Source organism: Merops nubicus, unplaced genomic scaffold (assembly GCF_000691845.1).
Source record: "Merops nubicus isolate BGI_N331 unplaced genomic scaffold, ASM69184v1 scaffold28311, whole genome shotgun sequence".
Lineage (NCBI taxonomy): Eukaryota > Metazoa > Chordata > Aves > Coraciiformes > Meropidae > Merops > Merops nubicus.
The window spans coordinates 41,932-66,157 of record NW_008588095.1 but is presented as its reverse complement, the minus strand read 5'-3'; the positions used below and the strand labels follow the sequence as shown (position 1 = coordinate 66,157).

At 37.3% G+C, this 24,226-nt stretch overlaps 1 protein-coding gene across 1 annotated transcript in view; it reads right to left on the bottom strand.

Annotated features, from left to right (window-relative positions):
* Window positions 1–24,226, bottom strand: part of PDE3B (phosphodiesterase 3B, cGMP-inhibited) — a gene marked incomplete at its 5' end in the record, with an annotated part of 80,185 nt that overhangs the window by 14,031 nt on the left and 41,928 nt on the right. Inside the window, 4 exons of the mRNA XM_008949173.1 lie at window positions 226–329; window positions 3,142–3,284; window positions 6,082–6,321; window positions 7,180–7,230. Coding sequence (XP_008947421.1) covers window positions 226–329; window positions 3,142–3,284; window positions 6,082–6,321; window positions 7,180–7,230 — 538 coding nt within the window. The remainder of the gene's footprint in view (window positions 1–225; window positions 330–3,141; window positions 3,285–6,081; window positions 6,322–7,179; window positions 7,231–24,226) is intronic.

Here is a 24,226-nt window from a genome sequence, read left to right as displayed (position 1 = left end):
CTATGCAGCATTCGGTGACTAGCTGAGATTTCTACAAAGTTGATGTTAACTGTAATTTCGAATATTCTTAGAAGTAGATTAAAAATAAACCATTTTTTAATACACGCAACATGTCAATGTCATTTTAGTGCTACATTTACATTTAAAAACTCAGCTGTAATACATGAAGCACTAGCTACTGCATTGACATCCTGCTACTAAGCTATAAAGGTTGGATGATCTTACCTGCTCGTCTGGGGCCTATATGGGTCAATGTCATAGAAGATGACCTTTGTTTTGGGATTGTCAGCAAGTTTGCACCAAAAGACCCATTTGAATGAGATCCTTGGCTGAAAATAAAACAGTAAGAATATTTTTTTCTTTCTTGTCTTGTCTTTCATTTTTATTGAAATATCACAACAATCTTACACAGCCACAGCTTGCTTTTCAAAGATTTTTTTTCATACTTATTTTATTTATGATAATTTTAAAACTCAAGCTGTTTTTGATGTAGTCATATTCTACTTCAGTAGCTCATTTGTTAAACTCAATTGTTGAACTATGCCATCTGCTGTTCTAGGCATTAAACTGCACTCCAAAATTCCAATTCTGTATTTTCTCTGGTAAACAAAAATATGACATGCATTTAAAAATAACTGCACACATGTAGCTCAAAGTGAAAATCGTCTATGTAAAACTAATTATTTCATTTCAGTATGGGACAACACTACTTACCAAAACAGATTTAATCTTGTTCAATCAGATTTTTAAAAAAAGTCACATACAGAAATAATAGTTGATTTCCCATCATTGGCTTAAATACATAGATATTTAAAACTAGTTGAAGTATAAACACAGATTTATACATCTGAAGTGTTCTACTGACATTTTAGTCAACTCTGAAAAATGTTTGGGTTGACAACTGGGATAAATTGAACTTTTCACTCCTTGTACACTGTTTAGCTTACATGTATTCCTTTAGAGCACACAAAAATGCAACAGTAGGTACTGTAGAAAGGCTATGTATTAAGCCAGGTCAGTTCCTCTGAAGCTAGGGCTTGAGTGAGAAACCAAATGAAAAATTTGCATGCAAATAAAAACACAGTTCCCAAGAGCTGCTTTTGCATGCTGTCCAGATGGATAGAAAAAAAAAATTTGGAATGCTAAATCAAATTTTGTAACAATATTAATTTATTGTACCATTGTATAATACCTTTGTCAACTCAGCTAAGATTCAACTGAAGGCAGTTATTGTATGTAAAAAAAAAATACTGATTTTTGATAAACTTTCCTCCAAGTGAACAGTTTGCCATTTCACTCTCCCTTTTTACTATTAGCCTGCTTCTCCTTGCTTCTATTCCAACATTCACTGGGCTGAAACAGCTCCCCAAGGCAGAAAAAACTGTCTTTTTATTGCTGTTATTTTCCTGACAATACAAGGGGCTAACTCAAGAGCTAGAGCCAAAGGCACCGTGTCCTAGGAATGCAGGACTGTCTCTTTTGGCAGCAGGAACAGCTATGCCACCTAACCTTATCTCTGAGGTCAGCATTCCTGGGTGTTTGGAGATGCTTGGGTGTTAGGAGCTAAAGGGAACCTGCTAAGAAGGATCACTGGAAGGTGCAAGGAGACAAGGACAGTGCAAGTGCTGGCAAGGACTGTGGAGGGCAGGACACAAACCACAGAAAAGCAAACACATATTCTAAGGTTTTATGGGGGCAGAGAGGAGCAGGGAAACGTGACTGACCAGAAGTGCTAGTCCTCAGGGTCAAGAGATTTTTTAAAAGTGGTGGAGCGTGAGCGAGGGTATTTTCTGCACTGCTGCTTTTAATTGGGTGAGCTTGAGCAGGTTCTTTGGTCAGTAGGAGCTGTAAGGAAACCCTCTGTGAACATACACTGTGTCTGCAGCAGCAGTGCTGTGCCTCAAACTGAAATCCCATGGTTTGTAAGTTTAAAGTGATTTCTCTGATCTCTGGTTGTTTCCAGCGAATATAACTGGGGAGATTCTTTTAAACACTGGTAACCAAATCAGCATGAAAATACAATCTTTAAACTACTGCAACTGCTACTACCAGCACCTTCTATTATATTTTATATACAACCTATAATTAAGTTTTACTATGTAAAAACTTGAAGAGCATGTTTTATTCAAGGGGGAAAACCCACTGACAAGGGCCAAATTATTTAAATGGTTCACTTTAAGACTAAATTCAATATTGATTTAAAAATTCTTGGATGTGTGTATATAAACTTTCTACCACTGCTGGTAATTATCAGTCATCAGTATAACTCATATTTCTTAATAAAAAAAAAGCATCTCTGGAACTTTTCTTATGAACTATGTAAAACCATTAAAGTCTTAAGAGATACCAAGTACAAAAAAGGCAAAACCACACACATTTTTATGGATTTAAGCTGCAACACAGTTTCAAACACCTGTTGTACATTTCTTACAAGATATTGAGCAAAGCCAACATATTTACACATTTAAATAAAACTAAGTGTGTGAAGTTTCACATTTCACTCACACAATATTAAAGAAAAAGGAAAAAAATGTACATTTATTTTAATCCTAATTCAAGACAGAATCTTAATTCTGGAAAAAAACAAGTTTTATTTATACCATATTAACAAATAAGTAGAGAAGAGATTGCTTTCTTAATCTACTGCTTGCTTGATGACTGTAAGAATAGTAAGTGGTGCAACACACACAGAAGCAACTACCAAATGCAAGAAAGTTGTCATCCTTTTAATTAGAAAACAAATTCACGGACATGTGGAAGTTGGAGAGTGATACATATTTTAAGTAAAAAGCAGAAGTAGAAGTCAGTAAAGGTTTAGAGGTTAAACTGGTAAGTTTTGCAATCACTTATGTTAAGACTTTTTTTTTCATTTCCTACTAAAACTGATATGCAGGCCTAATTATTATGACAGAGCATGCTATTCAACCTCAGAATGACCTGATTTCTACCTGAGATCAGAGTTACAAAGTATAGTATATCATTAACTTCAAACATTTTCCAGTTTATGCTGGCACAATTTGGAGACTTAATTCACAGGATTTTACATTAAACACTTCCTCTGCCAAGTTCCAATGTTACAGACATGAGCATTTTAGAAATGCTACATCTATTACTGCCCTTAAAATGCAGTTAAGTGCTTACCTCGATGCGTTGTACTCCTGATGAGATCTCTTGCTGTTACTCCGCTCCCATCTACAAGATGTTGGTTCTATAGGTGGAATGCCAGAAACTCCCGAGGTTCGCCTCAGCTGTGGTGTTGGCAGGCTATTCCTGCTATTTAATCCCTGTTGAGTGATTTAACCGTGGTTAAAATCTATACACTAAAAACAGATGTTAAAATTTAATTTATTGCTTGTGAAGACTCTTTATTGTTCATTGCTTCACAGTGCAACAGTAAGTGTGGTATATCATGTTCACTCTCATTGCTCAAGAAAACAAACAGATGCAATTAAATTACTTTGCTTACTAGGAATAATTATTTTTCATATCTCTTTTATTTCCTCAAATTAAAATATGTAAAGATGCTGGTACTCTGAAAACCACGTGATCCGAACAATTGCCCTCTAGAGCTTTCAACAGCTGAAATCTCTGCTCCCATACCAGCCCCACAGCACCCGGGAAGCCTCCCAGGCACCCCACCTCTCCCAGCCTGGAAGCTCTGTTAGTTTAGGCACACTGCAGCCAAAGCACTGGGAATCACTGCTGTACTGGAACACAAAGTCCTCTGCAAAGCAGGGCAACGGTGCTCAAACAGTCCTGTATGGAAATAACTCAGGGCTTACTAGCTCTGCCTTACTGAAATACCCCCAGCCAAGTATATCCCTGTTTAAATAGTAGTGCCTAGCTAACAGAAAAGATAGGATCACTGAACTGAAACTGCCAAGCCAGCTCTGGCCTATCTCCATCCATTGCACAGATGGCTTAAACGTTAAATTTTAAACAAACAATTTTTTAAAAAACCTCTGACTACGTTCAGTCCACAATTCACTTGATAACTCATCCCTAGCTTTGGGCACTCAGCAGAAGGAGAGGGACAGGAAGATTATTCTGCATAATACAGACATGTGTGATCAGACCTTGCAAAATAAAAAGGATGGCAGAAAAAAAATGTTTAAAACAATAAAAAATCCAAAGCAATATTTGCAGTACTGAGTAGGGCCTGCAGGGTCATGTGTAAGGACAGCTGACCCTTGGATACTACCACTTCAAACATCTGGCAGAAATGACGACTTTGTGATTTTAAGCTTCATCAGGTGGACAAAGAACACAGTTAAAACACAAAGCTATAACATTTAAAAAAATATGAGTGTTCACACAAAAGTCTCTTACCCCAAAAAATCAGCCTGCTTTGAGTCCTCTATACGGGATGTACCTTGACTCTGTTTGCTTTGCTGCAAAACCGCAGTCACAGCCAGAAAGGTGGAACTGGGCAGGCTGAGGAAGGGCAGGTACTGCCCCCAGGAACACACAGCATCCCTACGCAGCCCCAGAGAGACCCGGAGGAGCGTGCTGTGTGTGCTACCACAGTCGTAGTGCTCTCATGCCAGAAGGGACTTCCCTCAGCAGACCACATCCACCCAACCTGCGTGACAACCCAACCTGCCTACAGCATGGGGAGCACAGCTGAAAATCCCCAATGCTGGAAGAGAAAGATCCTCACCCCCAAAAAATGTGCACACATTAGCACAATGTAGAAAGAAAGCCCAGCATCTACACTTAGTTTTCTTCTTCCTGTCTACTCTAAGAATGAGGGAACACTGGGGATAGGACAAATCTCCAGAACTTTTCCCAACTAGGTAAAGAAACTTTCCAAGCTGTTGACTACCAAGAAACTCTGAGTGAAGAGTTAGTGTTGGATAACCAGTTGACTCTAGCCCAAGGTCTGAAGCCCAGTTTCAGTTTCTTACTACTTTTAGGAAGAAGAAAAGGAGAATAGCCATAAAAAAACCCCCAATCTTTCAATGTCACATAATCTGTATAACTAGTCTGCAGCAATGAGTATTTTGATCTCAAAAAAATCTGACTAGATAATTTTTTTTAAAATCATAAGTTACATATTCACATAAATCATATTTTTTATTCTGGTATACCAATCCTTAGCAGTTTTTTTAAAAAATCCACAAAGAAAAACACATGCTGAATTATTATGAACACAACTCAACTGATTCCTGCAGATATCCATGTGACATTCCACGGAATTTCATACTGCAATGGTCCTGCAGGATCTTCTACAGGGTAACCTGTAGACATCAAGCTTTTCCCCAAAAGCATTTGTCTTGACAGTGGATCCCAACAAATATTTCACAGGCTGAATCTGGCTTGAGGCAGTTTACCTGACTCTAAAATACTAAGCTAACAAGTGATCAGTCTGGGCCAAGCTGCCCACTGCCTCAAAATGGAAGCAACTATAGGGCAGGGACATCCCAGACCACCTTCCAAAATAAACAGCTTCAAGCTGTCTGCAGCTGGGTTTTTGTATTTGAATGTTTTTCCTCCACGTTCCTTAATGTGTTATATAGTAACTACATTCTTCCTTCCACTTACTTATCTTACAAAACAGCGAAGTAACAGCAGATTTACACACCGGTCCCACAACGTGGGAAGAGTGCAGAACTGCACTGAAAGAAGAGATATTTTTCTGTCTAATGGCTAGTTTGATGTTCACAAGAGTAAATTTCTTTGGAAAAGAAGTCAATGACAAAGCCACACTGACAGTTATTGTTAGCTCAAGAATCTGGAAGAATCAAGAACAGCACTCTTCGTGCTATTTCATGAGAAAATAACACCTTCATTTTCTATTTGCTTTTAGTTTTTTTAATCCTGTGCTTACTTCAAGGAATCATGTGTTCAGAGTACAGACCAGAGCTTTTACCTGTCTATTTATCCACCACTTGAGCATTTTGGTACCTATCTACGTTTCATTCAATGTGTTTTCACAGCTGCTTTCTTTGGACCTTAAGCATAGTTCACAGGTGCTCAGTAAAGAAGTATCCATCCAGGACCATCCTTTCCAGATTAATTTTCCTTGACAATTTTTTTTTAAATTGCAATAGACACAAATGAAAATTAAAGTCATTTGACCTTGAGCAGCTTCCGATCTCTAGGATCCTCTATTTCAGGACAAGGGAAGAAGCCAGGAAATGGTGTGAACGGACTAGCCTTTGGCCTGCATGTGCCTGAGAAAGCACCAATCAAACTATTAATGCTTCGAAGGGAAGAAATCACTTGTGGAGGAAGGGATGGGTCAGTCAGAAGGTCTGTTAGCATGCTCCGAGCCTCATTTAGTACTGAAAGATCAACTCCACTTCCACTGCCAGCGTTCTAGAACAGATGGAAACATTGAAAACCATTAACATGTCCAAACATTTTACAGCATTCTAAAGAAGCATCTTATCCATTGCAAATTTATAAATCTCTAAATTAAAAAAAAACCAATGCAATATATTTTTCTTTTAAAGAAAATACAGACATATTCAGACACTAAGTTTTGCAGGATAATTTTTTTTCAAACATTAAAAAACTTTTCAGCATTCAACACTAGCTTTTGGTTTATTTTTTTATCTATTTAAAATAAAAATCTGGTGCCAAATTTTAGTTACTTTTTTTAGAATTAAACATAGTATTCTGTCTCTTTCAATAATATCAAAAGAAATTTGGTGACAAATCTGTTATAAGCCACTCACAGAGATGCAGCTTCCACAGCCTCATTACTTTTATTAACCCTTATTCTACTGAAGCAAATCCTAACAATTCTGTCCAAAAAAAAGTTTTTATTTGGCATAATTCTCTGTTGAGAAACAGGTATAGTTGATTAGATGCCACCCCTGATACAAGAGAGAGGGAGAGAAAAAAGCAGTCAGGAGAAAAAAAGCAAGAATCTGACCTGAGACCTGAGTTTGGTGACACTGCTGGGAAATCAGTCCCCAGCCTTATGCTAATGGCTATTTCAAAAACCCCCACTCCTGTCTCAGGTTTTCCCATATACACCGCAGGAAGCAGATCCCTGTCAGCTTGGTCAGAACTGCTAAGTATCAAGCCTCTGCTACACAGAGATAGAATTCACTAGGACAACTTAGGTAAACAAAACATCAACAGAAAAATTGAAATATGAAACTTTACAATGAACTCTGTATTCAAACACATTTCACAAAAGAATAACTAGAATCTTAATACACTGACCTGGTAATAGGGCTTGTACCATTGCCTCAAATCCCAATCCCAAAGTATCATCTGTAAATGGAAAAAAAAAAAAAAAAAGAAATATAAAAAAATATTTAAAAAAATAAATTTGGTGATATGGTAATGCTGAAAAACAACAGAATAAAACTTGATTATGTGATGTGATAAAACGCTTCTCCCTTCATGTTTTTGTCTGTAATTCTGACCATTTTCTCAGTTAATGCTACCCCAGTAAAGCTCCTAATGAATAATCTGAAGAAATCGCATGCAGAGGTATCTTGATGCCAGAATGGCATCTTATTTCAATGTTTCTGGATTGTTTCTAAATCATTTAACATGTATAGGAAATTAGGTGGTGACAGTGCTTTCCTGCTTCTATTCCTCTCAACTTATAAAGCAAATCTCTCCTAAACCCTCCAACATACGTTATGTTTTCTTTCCAGAACCATTCGAACAGTAGCGGTTTGTAACTACACTGCAGAAAGCATTGCACCAACATCATTTATTCTTAAAAAAAGGCAAAAAGCTCCCAAATACCTCAGGTTAAAAACTGGTAATTTTAAAAGCATTTTCTTGCAGGAGGTTCCCTTAGATTTTGCTTGAATATAGTTACAAATCTACATGTTCCGAAAACCCACCAAACCCACAAAAGAACGTCAGCAACACAATCTGAAGATGCTATCAGCTTCAAGTACGTCAACAGCACTCACTTAATTTTCCTTCTATACTGGCAAAAAAATAAAAACAGCACACAAGAAACAGCATTCAGATGTCTGTTTTGTTTCAGTCTTCATTACTTCTTGACAGGACCTAAACACTCTCTGATAAATTAATTTGTTTGCACAACATCCGTTCTCCAGTCCAACAAATATAAACCCTTTTTTCCCTCTTTTCCATAGCTACAGAGCACAAACCAAGTGCCAATACTCCATGGGGGGGTATTCATATTCTGCCGTCCCGTAAGTTTTTCTACTTATTTTTATAGGTGATAACTATTTTTGGTTTTATTCCTCTAAGACCAACAGCTTTTTCACATAGAAAACAGTGTTCCAGGCTGGCACTTGTCCAGCAGAAAGTGCAGAAAATATTGATAAAGATACACAAGCTGACATGTCAGGAGTACCCAGGCAAAGGTGGCACTTGAAGGCTCTTTTTCTCTTCTGATATCTTCACAGACATACCATTAAACCATGTTTACAATTAATAGTATGACAGCCACTTACTATGAAAAGCAATTATCATTAAGCATATGCTTAAATCAGGAGTAAATTACGCTGTCATATTGTTTAATGCACACAGATCTACATCAAGAATTAAGAATTTGATTTTTTTTTAATTTAAGTGTTTAATCTAGCTACCATCTCCTCATTTTTTATTTTTTTTAAAAAGACCCAAAACTAAGCATATGGGATGACTGTTAGCCTGACAACGACAAGCATTACGGTAATGACCAACATTATCTGGCTACATCCATTTTGCAGGATGCACTTGTGTGACCACTTTAGCAAGATCACTGTAAAGATGAAGGGTTTTTTTTTTTTTCCCCTAACAAACTGGCATGAGTTGCCCATCTGGACAGGTTTATTGAGGTTTTTTGTGTTTTCCTCTTTTCTTTACTCTCATGTTTCTTTTTCCAGATTGACATTTATTTACTGTAATCAAAGATAGGTAATCTTTTGGTTTGGTTCTGCCCTCCTAAATTCGGACACAGAGTCTGCATTAATCTGCTTCACTCAGCCAGCAACAAAGATCAGATGTTCACATGAGTTTTGTCAGTTGTATTAGCAACCTTTGATACTACTGGTCTAAGTTGCGTCAGCTTGCTTGCAATCGTGCAACCTCCATTACAGGAGACAAAAGAGGTTTCCCTTCCCCCAGTTCTTCTATTATTTTACTTTTTCTTTTAAACATGTGGAACATTAGCTGATTTTATTTGTGTTGTAAATGAGATCCTAACAAATCTACAAAATACCTATGATCTTGCTAACTTCAGAACATTTCTGTACCAAGCTTTTAATTGCAATTCCTGTTCCTGATGCAGCCCCTTCTAAGGCATTGGGAGCTTTTGTGCACATGTCCACACACCCACAGTCACATCAGCCACACTGTTAGAATTTGGGGGGTCAATCTATACAACTAAAAAGGTTCAAAACCTTCCTTTTGGCTTTAGCCCTGGAATAGTAAATAGTTGCAGAGGGAGGAAACATTTAGTGGAAAGTGCCACTGCTATAGATTGTGTCCCATGCTCAGTGTACTCAAGGCAAAATAACGTGCTTAGCTCATGCAAAATCTACTTCCAATGCAAATAATGGTTTGATATTTTAATGGTAGGGCACAGTTTTACACACAGTTATATATAAATGAAAAAATTCACAGCTTGGATTCATGTTTGAAAATTTTCTGTGGTCATTTAAATCAGAAGATTTAAGCTACTCCACGGATACCAATTTTACAGCACAGGCACTACAACAGCTTTGAAATAAACAAAACTTAAGTTTACCTGTATGTTGCCAACAGATTAATCTTTTTAATTCACTGTACATCACCATTAACTAGGAGTCCTGCCTCCTGAGAGAAGACGAGTACTGTGCATTAGCACGGCCAGAAGGCCACCACAGGCTCTATTAGCTGTCAGCTTTTTGGGGTCATTTCATGTGACACACTGAGGTAACTAAAATGAGCTGATGAACATTTTAGGCCCAGAGTAGCAATCTCTTCTACTAAGCATGATGGAAAAATGCAGATCACCACACAATTAATATTTTTCTATGGTAAATACAAGTTTGTACATCTCCCCACTAACCAAATCCTCACAGGTTAATAACGCCCGGGGGTTGTTCCCCTCCCTTCCCTTTCCTGGGATGCTTACCAAGGCACCACGAGATGGCACTCAACTCCAGAAAGCCTTCCCACACACACCAGCCGGCAGAAAGGAACAGAAACCACCAGCATATTCCCTAACAGACCTTCTGCAGAATTGAAATGGTTTGAGGGACAAAGGGTGGCAGTTTTAAAGGTTAACAGCTGATAAATTCTGCTTCTTTACAAAAACTCCTCTGTTTAAAGAAAAATTTACTCCTTTCCACACTCTTCATAAACTATAAGGAAACCATACTTCGTCTCTCACTACCTACCAGACTTTTGTTAATTAGCCTAATCCCATGCCTTGCAAGTTGTATCTGAAATATTAAAGCAGCAGCATTCTGGACATTATTTTTGTTGAGAGTTTGGCAGCCAAGCTTTAATTACTTACTGTGAATTGTCAACAAAAGGTAGGAATTATTCACAGACATGAATTAAACTTACAACAGAATTAAAAATATACAGTTTATTTTGACTTAATGTGAACAGACCAACAGACCTTAAAATAGGTCTTAGACAGTGCCTCAGCAATTTTTGATTTTGCAACTGTAAGAGTTGTTGCAGAAAGATCTGTACTCTGTAATACTAACATTTTGTAATCCATTGCACATAACATTCTTCCTCGCCTCCTCCAACAAGAAACACCTGATCTAGGAGGGACTTCAGTCAGAAAAGTTCCAAGCTACAACTTAAACCTCTGCTTAACAACTCACACACTTTGGCTTTCGAGCATCTGTTGTCAGTGCCAACAGAACCATGTACCAAATCACCAGTGAGCTTGGAGGAGCAGCTCTCCTACCAGCCTGACTCTAACCCCAGAGACTCCCAGTCCAGCCAAAGAGCAAGGATCACACTTCCCTTGTTTAATATAATGGCCTGTCAAGCTGATGGGGAGTTTGAATGACAGTTAATAAAACACCAAACAAAACCCCATGCATAACAACAGTACCATGCCTTGCTCTTTAACACTCAGGGACTGTATTATGTTTAACTATAATAATTAAAGCTATTTAACCTATGAATTATATTTCAGCACAGTTAAAAGAAGACAAGCCAGCTTACAAAACTCCTTTAAGTACAAGTGACCTTTTCTGATCTGGCCACCTTTAGCCAGTGATGGGTTTAGGTCAAACTGAAACATACCGCTCAAAACCATCAAAGAGTGTGGACAGAGGGAATCACTGAAAATACATTTTGTAAAGGCTACAAAAGTTCTTAAAGCTCAACAAATTCTCCAGAGTTGCTGTTCTGAAGAATGGACACTATATTCAGTTCTACGGATGTTTAGTCAAATCTAAGGAGATTTTAAATACATACCACTTACTGGAAATACACAGGAAAAATGACAGAAGGCATCAGATATTACCCTTTCTATGATTTCAGACAATGAAAACAGTATTTCCATATGCATTTTGAACAGAAGAATTTTAGAATCAACTTAATTGACACAATTTGAAATCCATCTAGCTATTCACCAGGGAAAGAAAAAAAAAATGGATGGAAAATGGAAAAAAGAAGAAGAGGCAAAGGCCCTGCTTGCCCTGCTTGTTGAGTATCAGCCCAAGACTTATCGAAAGTTAAAGATGGTACTTTTGCAAGCACAGGTTGTTAGGAGCATCAGAAACATTTGTTGCAAACTGTGCAAACAGCACACAAGGTAATAGTAACAAAGGCCCTTCCCCGACACAGCCGATAGTCCAAACGGCAACAGGAACAAGCAATGTTAATTTTTAAAAAGAAAAAGGAAACAGTGCTCCTCTGAGAAGTTTATAGTCTAAATAAACTAAAAACAGATGAGAAATGGGAGAAGACAGTCACTGAACACTGGCAGAGCTTCAGAGTTTTCTGGTTTGCTTTTAATGATTTTTCTCTATAAGAAGTGATCTTTCCTATCATGGCACAGCCAGCGTTTCCAGAGCCTCTCACAGATGTGTCTTTCAGAAGAGAGTTGATGCCATGGAGGGTGGAGGTTTTTTGGATCTTCTTTGCATGAATGCCACAGCTCCCTTTGGCTAAAGTCGTGTTTGAGGAGTATTTTAAACTTCTAAAAGGTTAAGTGCAATAAACCCCCATGGGTTTTACTTCTCTCAAGTTTAAAAGCACTAAAATTACTATAAAAGTACACTGAGCATTTAAAAACAAATTTTAAATAAAACTTGATGCTCAATTCAAGCTTTTTTTGGATAAATAACTGTAATGATATTTTCAGAATAAAAACTTACAAAATACAAAATCATACCATCTTAGCTACTTGAGAAATACGTGTGTTTGTGCAAAGTTATACTAAGGACAATATTCCAGATTTAAAATACACAGCTACAAAAAAAAAAAAAAAAAAGTGTTTCAGAGCTTAGAAATCTAAAACTCAATTTTAAAACTAGCCTATAACTCATACATATGCTTCATACCCTAAGCTGCAATGTAAGGTTAAAATCTGTCACATTGCTGTTTGATTGGCTAAAGTAGGTAAGTGGGGAGCTTTAGTTTCAATGTCAGGAGATTCAGTGTCTACTTTAATGCTTGTTAAGAAAAGAAAATTTGTCCTATTTGACACCACCCATTCCCACTGCATGCTCCAAAATTTTAATGGAGAAGATTACTATAAAAATGAGTTTCTACTTCTGATTGAGTATTTCATTGATCACATATAAAAGATTCCTAGTTGCTAGTAGCATCTGTTTGACACCATTAAGCATTAGCTCCGTAAATAAGTATTTCCATAGCAACCAAGCATAGAATTAACTAAACAATGAAACCAACACCATAGCAACTTGATTCAAAAATCAACTCTGTAAAAAATCACCTCATTCAAAAGCAAAATTCTACAACCAGATGAGAAACTCATTTATTGTAAAATATGAAAAAGGCTACATTACATATCCACTTCTTTTCATGACTGCCTTTCAAACAAGACTGATACTAGATTCATTGCTTTTATTCCTAAATAAGTCTTTTGTAGCAGCTTACAATCAATTAGCTTTTTAAACCCAAGTAATTTAATGATATAAAAACAAACAGAGCAGTATACAACCAGGAAGCCTTGTTTTATTTCTTTCTTTATTAGGATTTTTCCCCTCTCTGTGTAGAAAAGGTGGATTTTGAAAAGCAGTATGTTATTATGTAGTTAAGTTGAATTCAGTATGAGACCAAAGGTGACGCAACCCAAGACTGACTCTGTCAAAGCAGAGGGGGTATTATTTAGATAACACGGACAACGTTCTATTGTGAAATCTTGCAGGCCAAAATAACAGCCCACTTGAGTAGATTATTGTAATCAAGAAAAAATACAGCACTTGGAAAAGCATTCAATATGACACTTAAGGCATTTAGAGTCATGATGGTTTTCCTCCACTCACCAAACCTTCCCATGAAACTAAATGGGACAGGAAAAAACTACAATACTTTTGGAAGCCTAATACTTATTACTTCCTGATTTTATACAATTTATTTATCCAAGGCTGCAAAACAGCTAGTAGGTTGTGACGTATGCAGATAGCCAAAATCTCTGAACGAAAAAAGTTTTGGATATAGATATTTCAGGAAACAGTCATATCCCCTTATCTTAGACTACGGAACTCTTTCAGGAAAAGTGGCATCATCTGCACTTCTTTACAAAGTCTAAAATCTTCCTTCAGTGGAAAGAGACTTCTAACTTAATTATTTTAATAAATGCTATTCTATACATTAAATAGTACCTGCAACAAATTTGGCTGGATTCTGAAGAACAACAGTGGAACATAGAGGTGTCTGGCCACCTTCATGTTTTCACTAGACTCCATGGCATCCTGATCTTCTCTGCAAATAAATTTCTGACAACAGCTGCACCTAAATAAACTTTAACGAGTCACTTTAGAGACTTCACACCTTTAGTTACTGTTTTCTGTAACTTTGTCCTCAGCACAGATACAAAAACAGAGCAACAATGATCCATTGTTAAGCTAGAGTTTCAAATAAGCCATCAGTGGGCTTATTCTTGAAATTAATATTACTTCCTGAAAACAGAAAAATGTTTTTTGTTTCGTTGGTGGTTTGTTTCTTTTCTATGTGTTTAGCTTGTTTGTTTTTAAAAAGACCTGCTACTTCTGCTTTCGTAACCAGGGGGATCAGCAGGTCAGCTTCTATTTTGCTGTAGAAAGTTTTCAGTTTTATTATTGCTTGTTACATTTGCCCCAATCTTTTCACTATTTTTTTTTTTTAAGATCTTAAAATGTTTCAAAAAGGTTCTAAAAGGTGTTTTGTCTATCAAGGGAATGGTTATTTTTCTTTTCTTCTTATGTAGGTAATGAAAAAAAAAAAAACTGGCTAAAACCACACTTAGGTCATTTCCTGTTCCTTCTAGGTTTTGTCAGACTTGCACGTCAGAGTAAAGGCCAACCAGTAATTTATGGCAACTGGGGGAGGGCAGAGGAAAAAAGCCTGCTATGTGCAGATCCTTTAATTGTCCATTATAAGCATTTTCCTTTAGAGCATGTGGTTCTAATCACCATCAAAGAGAAGAAATAGTGCTAGGTGGATTACTGCTCTGATCCTGTACAGTTGCTTTGGTGTTTTGGTGTTCTGTACTTCTTTGACTATCATCTAAAACCATTTTTTAAAGTGGTGTTTATTTTACAAAAAGCAAAAATATAGAAATTCCTCCCAAGAGATCCTTTTGACACTTAACTATTGACATTATTTTGTTAGACATAGTAAAAGCATTTACTACTGTGTTGACACACTGTTAAAGTATCATGTTGGAACAGAGAGAACAACCTTGAATTTTATCTTTCTGCAATAGAAAGATGTGCAGAAATTCTCTGCTGAAGCATTTCACTATACGCTGAGAGATACTTAAGGCAGTAACTAAAAACAACACAGATGAACCAATTGCCCCTTCTGTTGAGTTAGATTTGTTTTTAAATCAAGTGAGCTTTTTCATCCATTACACTAGCTCTAAGAATGAAACTCAGATCTTTTTCTGTTCAGCAAACAAGGAGAAACTATTTCACACGACCACAAGTTCGGGTTTTTTTTTCAGCACCGAGTTGAAGTAAAAGAGATATTGAATTTTTCACTAAGATTTTTACAACTTTCTCTTTAAAATCTTATTAAAATACCTACATTTTCCCTTTCCCCAAGTGCCCCCCTAAAACAAGCAGCATAAAATTAAACTTTACAACTCTCTCAGCCAAAAATTAACATGAAGGTAACAATGGTTGACATGAAACAAATTAGACCAAATGATCACCTGCTCTGGCACCTTCTCCCTGACAACAGCAGCCCCTTCAAGACAAGAATATTCTTAAGTTAGCAATGCCAATTCTCACAATATTCTTTCAGCATCAGCAACACAGCTCAGGGAGCCTATGTTGTGTGCCTTTGTGTGTTACAAAGGTCAACAGATTTTTCACCTTTGCATTTCTCTAAATATCTTTGCAGAACCCACATAAAGTTCTGACAGATCCAATATCATACACAAAGGTATTTCACAAGTTAAATACAGATTGTGCAAAGTTCCCTTTCATTTTGAATCTCTGCACACCGAATTGGGACGGCGAGGAAGCGAACAATCAGCAACACTTTCATGCAGCCTAGCCACTGAACAACTTGGTTTTGCAAAAGCTTATAGATGGTTTCCAGTTAACTTCAGGCACAAGACAATTTTTTTTCAGACCATAAGGCTGTATTTTCAATTCCCCCAGGGTAGTTCAGAGACACAGCATCTTCAGAGTAACAAAACTTCTAATTCACTAAACACCATCACTTCATTTGAGTGGGATTTGAGTGCCACGATGTACAAGCTTTAGACAAATCAGTGTTGTTTTCTTTCAATAGCTTGATGATGACCAAAAGAGAAATATTACAGGGATTGAAGATACGGAAGTAAGATGAAAGAAAACTGTCAAGAAGTCAAAGAAGATATTATGTCATAAAGGAAAGAAAATGTTGCTGCAGTGCTGTGGTTGGAAGTTATATGTGGGGACTGAACTAACTAAATTCTCAGTTGCTCAAGCTTAAGAATTAAAAGCAATAATTTGAAAACAGATTAGAGTATAATTATGAGCCTGATCACAAGAGCAATTGTGTTTGCAAAAGTTAAATCAAGATTAAAGAAAAAGGGTCTTAATGGACAAGTATCTGGTTGAAGTGCCAGGAAATACAAGATGAAATCTCTTGGGGAAAAAATATTGAGACTCTGAAGAATGTACTACAGATTGCTGTCAGAAACAGAGAGAAACAAGGGAATGCAAATTGCTGCATTCTACAGAAAGTGCCAATTTACTTTTCTCTAATGGATTCTTGTTAAGTAGTACTTTACTTGGCAGATTCACAAGCAGCTGAAAAAAAACCTCAAATGGCAGCAGATTTGAAAGAATGCCATTTTTTTTTCCCATGTAGTAATGTTGTGATGCTGTTCTAAACGAAAAAGAAAGAACAGTGATGTCCTCCCACTTGTTGTAACATCAGATGAAGACTAGATTAAATAAAACAACTTGGGGAGATCTACTTTGTCCCCCAAACAGCAAGTCCTGCACAGACAGCTGTTTATGTTGTGCTTATCTTGTGTATGCAAAGCGAACAAAGGAATCACCACTAACAGTAGGAGGAAGGCCACAGACACTGTGCCACCTTGCCTGGTGATAAACTCGTCCATCTAGGAAGAGAGCATGCAGCCAGACAGCTCTGGGAGACATTACAACTCGCCATGTCCTCTATGAAAAGACTGAGAGATGAATAACCTTGGATTTCAGTTAAAAGAGGGTAAAAAATCCCCAACACCCTAAAAAACTCCGGAGTCATTGTGAAATGCACTGGGTTTTATAATGTTAAATAGCACTTCCTCCTGCAATGGATTCAGTCTGTGAAGATGTAAGCTGAATTTCACACTGTTAATATGGTAACTAAAGGTACACTTCCAGGAAAGAAAAATCATCTTTGTCCCAAAATCAACATCTTAAAAAATACAGGCTCTTTTCTTCATAGGCCTTTTACTAAATTATGTTCCATTCTGCTGTTAAAACTATCACAGGCCTCTCTTGCATTTGAAAGCATAACTGTATAACCTCCTACATGCAAAGGGAAATGGAACCACAGCCAAAAGCCTGTTTTCACTCCAGTTTGGACTTCCTACCCAAGCTACTCTGCTATGCTGTTCAACAGGCTCAAGTTAGTTTCACACAATATTCTTATTGCAAAGGTTTCCGAATAAGGGCACATGAAACTCTAGCATAAAAGAGAATTGTGAAAAATGGTGAAGATGACTTGTTCCTTATGCTAAGTAACCTACAGCCTTTTGTTTCTGTAATAAATTTTCCTATGATTTTGATGAGTGAAATTGTTTAAGCACCAGCACCTCCTCACCTTCACCCCCCAAAATAAACCCAAACCAACCAGCCTTGCAATGTATCAGCTTCAGCTGATCTTAAAAATACTCAGATTTAACACTTTTTTTTCCTTTTCATTTTGGTAGCATGACTCAGAGAAACTAATACAACGGAAGGAGGTCAAGATGGGTCAAGTGTCTTCCAGTGACTGTAAGATAATAAGAAGTTTGTCAGCCTTTTCTATACAAGCAGAAAAATATTGAGATGTTCTTTTAAACGGCAAGACATTTTTAGCAAAATCATCACAACCCTGAAAGTTACATAAATGCCTACAGAGCACGACACTGGCAGTGAGAATATCATTTGCCACTTGGGACAAATATTATTTACAATAAAGTTGTAGTGCAGCATGCCCAATAAATCCATCAAATATTATAAATGCATGCAAAGTAATTTTTCCTTGGGGAACACCAGAATTTTTTTAATTTCTCAGCCTTTTTCTAAGAGCCTTTAACATGTTTGCTACAAAGTCTCTTTCAGATTGTTTTTTCAAAATAGCTGTTAATGAGATGAACAGAACAAACCCAAGTCTACACTCATCTGTGACTAATTCTGTGTTCTTAACAACTTCAACTCCCAACTAGCATCCCCTAACACCTGCATTTGCTTTTATCTTACTTTTTTTGGAAGCAGAAAAGAGGAAAATACCTACTATTTTAAAACTAACACTAACCATAGAAAAACTAACGGATGTCAAGATTCCCAGCAATATCTGAGTTGAAAAATCCTGCCCCAATGAGGCAAGCAGAAAAACTTCTACAACACCTATCAGACTATTGTAGTTGATTATTCCATTTTAAAAACCTTCATAATCTTTATGAAAAAGACAAATAGATTTCATTCTGAAAGCAATACATGTAACAAATACCTTCTACAGCATTTAATTACAATATTTAAACGTAGCAATTGAAACGTAGCAATTAGAATTTATACTCGGAGTACTTTTAAAGTATCAGTTAAATTATGACATTCAGAACTTATATATTAACAAGTACCCTTGCAACGCACATACAAACTAAACTAGAAGATACACTTGCCAAAATAAATAATCAAATATTTAATCATGCCCGATCCAACACATGAAAGATAAGATTTTATTATAGTAACCTTCAAAGGAATGAAATCTTTACAATGTGGTATTACCAATCACAAGCTGTGTCTTGTACCACAAGGCTAGAAACTAACAGCTACAACAGCAGCTTTTAAAGGGACCCAGAAGAATGGGGGGAAACTATCAGAGAAAATGGACAAAAAAGGGTGAGAACTACAAAAAGAAACCCCACAAAATTCATTTATAGATGCAACATTTAAATGAATCACTTAAGAAAATCAGTAGGATTTTCAAATATAGATACCATACCAAACAAATCTGCTGGACTCTTTGAAACAGACTGCACACACCAACAAAAGTGAACCAGTCAGCCCGTGAAGAATCATGGAATCCTTTAGGCTGGAAGAGACCTTTAAGGTCATCAAGTCCAACCATTAAGCCAACACTACTAAGTCCTCTGCTAAAACAGATCAGAATCTGTCAGGGTTGGAAGGGACCACAAGGGTCACCCAGTTCCACCCCCTCTGCCAGGAGCAGGGACACCTCCCACTAGATCAGGCTGCCCAGAGCCTCATCCAGCCTGGCCTTAAAGACCCCCAGGGATGGGGCCTCAACCACCTCCCTGGCCAACCCATTCCAGGGTCTCACCACTCTCATAGTGAAGAACTTCTTCCTCACATCCAGTCTGAATCTGCCCACTTCCAGCTTTGCCCCATTCCCCCTAGTCCTGTCACTACCCGATATCCTAAAAAGTCCCTCCCCAGCTTTCTTGTAGGCCCCCTTAAGATACTGGAAGGTCACCATAAGGTCACCTCAGAGCCTTCTCCTCTCCAGACTGACCAACCAACCAAAACAACTCAACAAGAAACTGGACATGGTCTCCCCTTAATGCTTCTGAAGAAATCATATTTACATGGGAACAAAGGGATGGCTCTTCTCTGGTTTAGCAATTTTTAAAACATAAAAAGCAAAGAATGAATAGAAAGCTCACAAAAAGAATAAAATTGCCAATAAAGACTTTCTCAAAGCTTCAAGCTGGGTCTATCTTAATCAACACACTTAAAATTAATTGAAAAAGCAATAAGAGTCTGAAGTGTCAACGTGCACTGATGACACAGAATTCCTGAGGACAATCAGAAATAGAGTTGATTGTGGAAAAGCATTGAAAAATGTTAATATAGCAAGTAAATAGGCAATAAGACATTGATGAAACTCAGTACTAATGAGCAAATGCTGAGAACAAAAACAACACAACATTTTAAACTACTTACATAGGAAGTGGGACTCGTATCCTATCAACAGACATCTTAATGTCATTTGCATCAACCCAATTCTCAAAGAGGTTAAATGAAAGTAGAAGAAAAGGAACATCAGACAACAGAGAAAAAAGCATCACTGCATAAATCTATTCTACACCTATGGCCTGAGTGCTGCATGTAGAGGCAGAAGTATAGAAAAAGTAAAGGACAGGCTAATAAAATAAAGATATAGAGCAGCTTCTACTGGGAGGAGGTATCCAGCCTGGGATCCCTCGGGAGTGAGGAAAACTGAGGGTTTGGACCACACTCTGTAGTTACCAGTGCTATGGAGAAGGAAAATGCAGAGGGGTTGGTCAGCACTGTTCACAAGCACATGAATGAGAGCCATGTAACTAGATCATCTGGCAACAGGCTCAAAAGAAGCCAAAGGAGTTATTTCTCACACCCCACATAATCAGATTATTGCAGTCATTGCTGCAGGTTCTTTTACAGAAACTAAACATAACCAAAGATGTTAAAAAAAGTTCACAGAGACTGATGAATTTGTGGGTACTCACCATAGCCCAGACATATCCTCTAGCCAAGGATGCCCCAAACTGTAATGTGACAAAACATAGCAGAGAAGCTCAGAGGGGGGGAAAAAAACCACTTCTGAAAGAAATGCCACTACCGGCTATTATTTAAGATAAAAAGCCTGGGCTTGGTGGGCCAGTTTGATATCATCTCTAATTAATGTAAAATGGGTAATTATAAAAATGGACCCATTTTAGCAAATTTCCTAGCTGCAGCAAACTGTACTATGCTTCTGTGCCCTTGGGAAGTTTCCCTCTGAGGCCTGGTTATGGAGTTGCTCCTCTCACCCATTTCTGTCTTTGAACCACAGATCTCCAGCTCCTTTCTGTAAATATCATTCTTGCTCCACTCTTGTAGTCTCGAAGCTTCTCCTCTTCCCCCCACCCAACATACTCCCAAGAGCAGCAGCAGTCTCCTGCTCCCTCCAGAGTTATGCATGCCTCAGTCATTCCTTTAAAAAAAAATAAGTTTTAAAAATCCCAAAACCAAACAAAAAAACCCTATTTGTTTATATTATGTCTCAAAAATGACTTAATCCTTTTGTTCCTTTTGCAGGATAATTGACAGTAATGATCTCTCTCTCTTCCTCCAGGAACTGAGTATGTACCTCCTGCAACACTTAAATACAAGACAGATCAAAGAGCTTGGAAAACCTCCATGACATTTCCTTATCTAACTTGTTATAGATAAAATGTATAAGTGTTATATACATATGTATACACACACAAACTACAGAAATGGGTAAAGTACCTAAGTGCATTATGAAAGTTTCTTATATCATTGCACTACCAGTGTTCTCATCTCTGCCATACCAAAGCATCAGCAAACTGAGTAACAGAACAAAATAAACGAAGAAACACACTAAAACATCACTTTGCATAATGCCTGGGAAATCCACTGAAAAAGTAAGCTACAGAACTTTGCTTTTTCATTTAATGTATCTCAACTCTAGTTCTCTTTACAGTTTCAAAATGTGAGTATCAGGCTGGTAACTAAGAATAGCTGGGAAGGTTGGCTAGTGACAAATACCAAGCAGGGCAGCATTTCCAGCAGCACTGATCTCCAACTAATAGAATGCAACATCAAACATAAAAATAAACACAAAACTGAACCCAGCTGCAGATAGCAAGCCAATTAAGCTGAGAATTTCCTTACAATAATCCTTCACTAAACAAACACATCAATGAATCTATTATCAGCACATCTACATAGAATCTACTTTTTAAAGGCCAGAGTGAACTGGAAGTCTAATCTGAAGATGCCGGGCACTGCCACTCCTGTAACTATACCTGCTTTAAAAGGCAAAAGGCATGCACCTCTAAACTGACCATGACATCACCAAGTAGCTTAAAAGAACCCTCATTCAGAAAAGATGTATAAGAATTCTTGAGGAGATTAGCACTTCCCTTAGTGACTAGTGACCTAGTGACTTGCTAGTGACCTTCAGAAGTTGCATGAGAAAGTTTAAATTAAAATGTGTTTATTACTAATTACAGTCCTAAATGAACACAAATTCCATTCTTTCCCCATTCTTTATCCTCTGATAATTTTAGTATTACTGCTTGTAGAGAAAATAGTCGAGCAGCAGCTTGAAGGAGGGGAAAAGAAGTAAGGAAGGATTAATATTCTGGCAGGAGTCTAAATTACCGTTCCTTAACTTGTTACTTTCTTTCCAAAGGATTATTTGATATTTTAAATGCACTTTCCAGCCTGCTCACATTGTCATACAAAGGTCCATGATCTGCTCTATCTACATAAATTCCTTCTTTTTTAATTTGATGGTGATGGCTGATGGTCATGTGAGTGCATTCCACTGGTCTGGATCAAATAGGCTGAAAGAACAGTTTTTAAAACTAAGTTGATGAGTCTTCATAGATAATGATGGTTGCATGATAAGGCAGGTGGAGAACAGCAAATCTTCCAGCGAAGGGGTTTTATTCTTTTGAACCCTCCTAGATTTCTCCATATCTATCACTACAGGATTTTCTTTGCCCAATTGCAAATAGCATAACATAAGATTAAACATACTTTAATTCTCACATTCAAGAGGGAATGTTTTGAAGTCAGGATAATCAAAATAACCAACATCTTAGTCACCTGAAAAGCAGTGGTAAGTATATACAGAATATTTGTTACTTCAGTACAAGTATATTATAGCAAATAATCTGTACTTAAGGCAGAAATGAACTCTGTTTATATTAGTGGAATTGGAAGAAAAATCACTGACAGGTAGATGAATGTCATGGATGCTATTGAAAATAAAGATACTTTACAGATCAAAGGTTTCAAATAGGATTAAAGTCATGCAGCCATATACTCAGAAATGCAAGAACAGATTGACATAACCTTTTCTGAAATACATGGAAAGAAGGAATGATTTCTTCTAAACTACCTTTCTTGCCTTTTTAAATTTTTTTTCTTATAAAAGCAATTTATAAATAGCAGCATGGTAAAGACAAGCAGACTTTGGTTCCATGGCCAGTTGGTAAGCAGAGCTGCTCCCAGCTGTTTCTTCAGAGTAAGGCAAGAAGGCAATGATGCAACATGGAGATTTAACAGCAGTCCACTTACAAAGGTACCTTGGAACAATCTTGTAGTTCAAAAACTCTGACAACAGGTCAACTTAAGGGGATTGTTTCTCCAGGAAAGAAGGAAAAACTATTTTATCTGAGCCAAATTGGGTTAGACATCAATTCTTTTTCAGAGCCTATTTTTCCCTCTTTTATATAATGGTCTAACTGGGCCCGAGTTAGATTTAGAAAACTTCCCAACTTGCCGCCAGAGTATGAAACCTTAGGACTTCACTGGAGGAAATTGTTGATGTTCCTTCTAATAATCCTTGATTTCCTGAGTACAAGCCCAAATCAAATATTGCATTTCTCAAATACATGTCTTATTGCAAAGTTGTACACGGAGACATGAATTTCAGAAGCAGTCTCTATGGTTAAGGTGGTTCTTAAAATCCACTAGATTGCAAGGCATGGTCAACAGTAAGAAGAATCTTTGAGTCACAAACCAGAAAAAAAAAGCCAAAAGTAGTTCACTTTAAGAAAATACAGCATTACAGGAACAAAAGAATAAGCAGACAAGAAAAGCAGTAAACTGCTCAGGTTTAAAATTGCTACGTAGCTTTAAGAAATTATTATTCTAGGATGAGATTTTTGGTTTATGCTGGTGTGGAGACACAGAAAGGCAAGGTTTGTATGTGTGTGTCCAGGGATTCTGCTCATGCAGGAAGTTTTCCAGTCTCCAAAGGAGTAGTATGTGTACACCTACAGAATGCACATAAGGACAGAGAAGCATGATAATAGAATTCTTAATGACCAGGAAATTGCACATGTCTCATACTATTCCTTAGAAGTAGTTTTCTAGAAGTCTAGCTATTAAATTTCTACGTGGGAACTGTGAGCACAAAGTCCAGATGAAAAACGTTACACACGAATATGACTAAAACACTTGAGTAGACCACTGAAGTCTTTCCTTCACTACTTCCATAGTGAAGTACATAATTCCATTTCCTCTCTAGCTACTGCCTTTAAAAGCACCCTTACTCTCATTCTATAATGGGTATTAAGGCTCCTTCCTCTTTCTGATATGAATTATTTTTTTCAGAACCTTCTTTCATATAGAAAACATCACCAATAGTCCTTAATATAATTGAATTTTATGCTGACCATGTGTCTGTCCTGCCCTAAAATTATCTTAAAAAAATGTGACTGCAAAATGTGCATATTAGACAGAAAGTTTAGCAGGGTGTACAAAAACCACTTTGAAATGTCATCTCACCAGGTTCTCTCTCACAGAACAGTTTGAAAAAAGTCGCAATGCCCTAATTTATGGGTGCTTCTCTTACAAGTCATCTGCCTCCAGCAAAACAGCTGCCAGTGATGCAAGCTGGGCAAGTAGCCAATCTGGCTCACATGCAACTATATACCCAA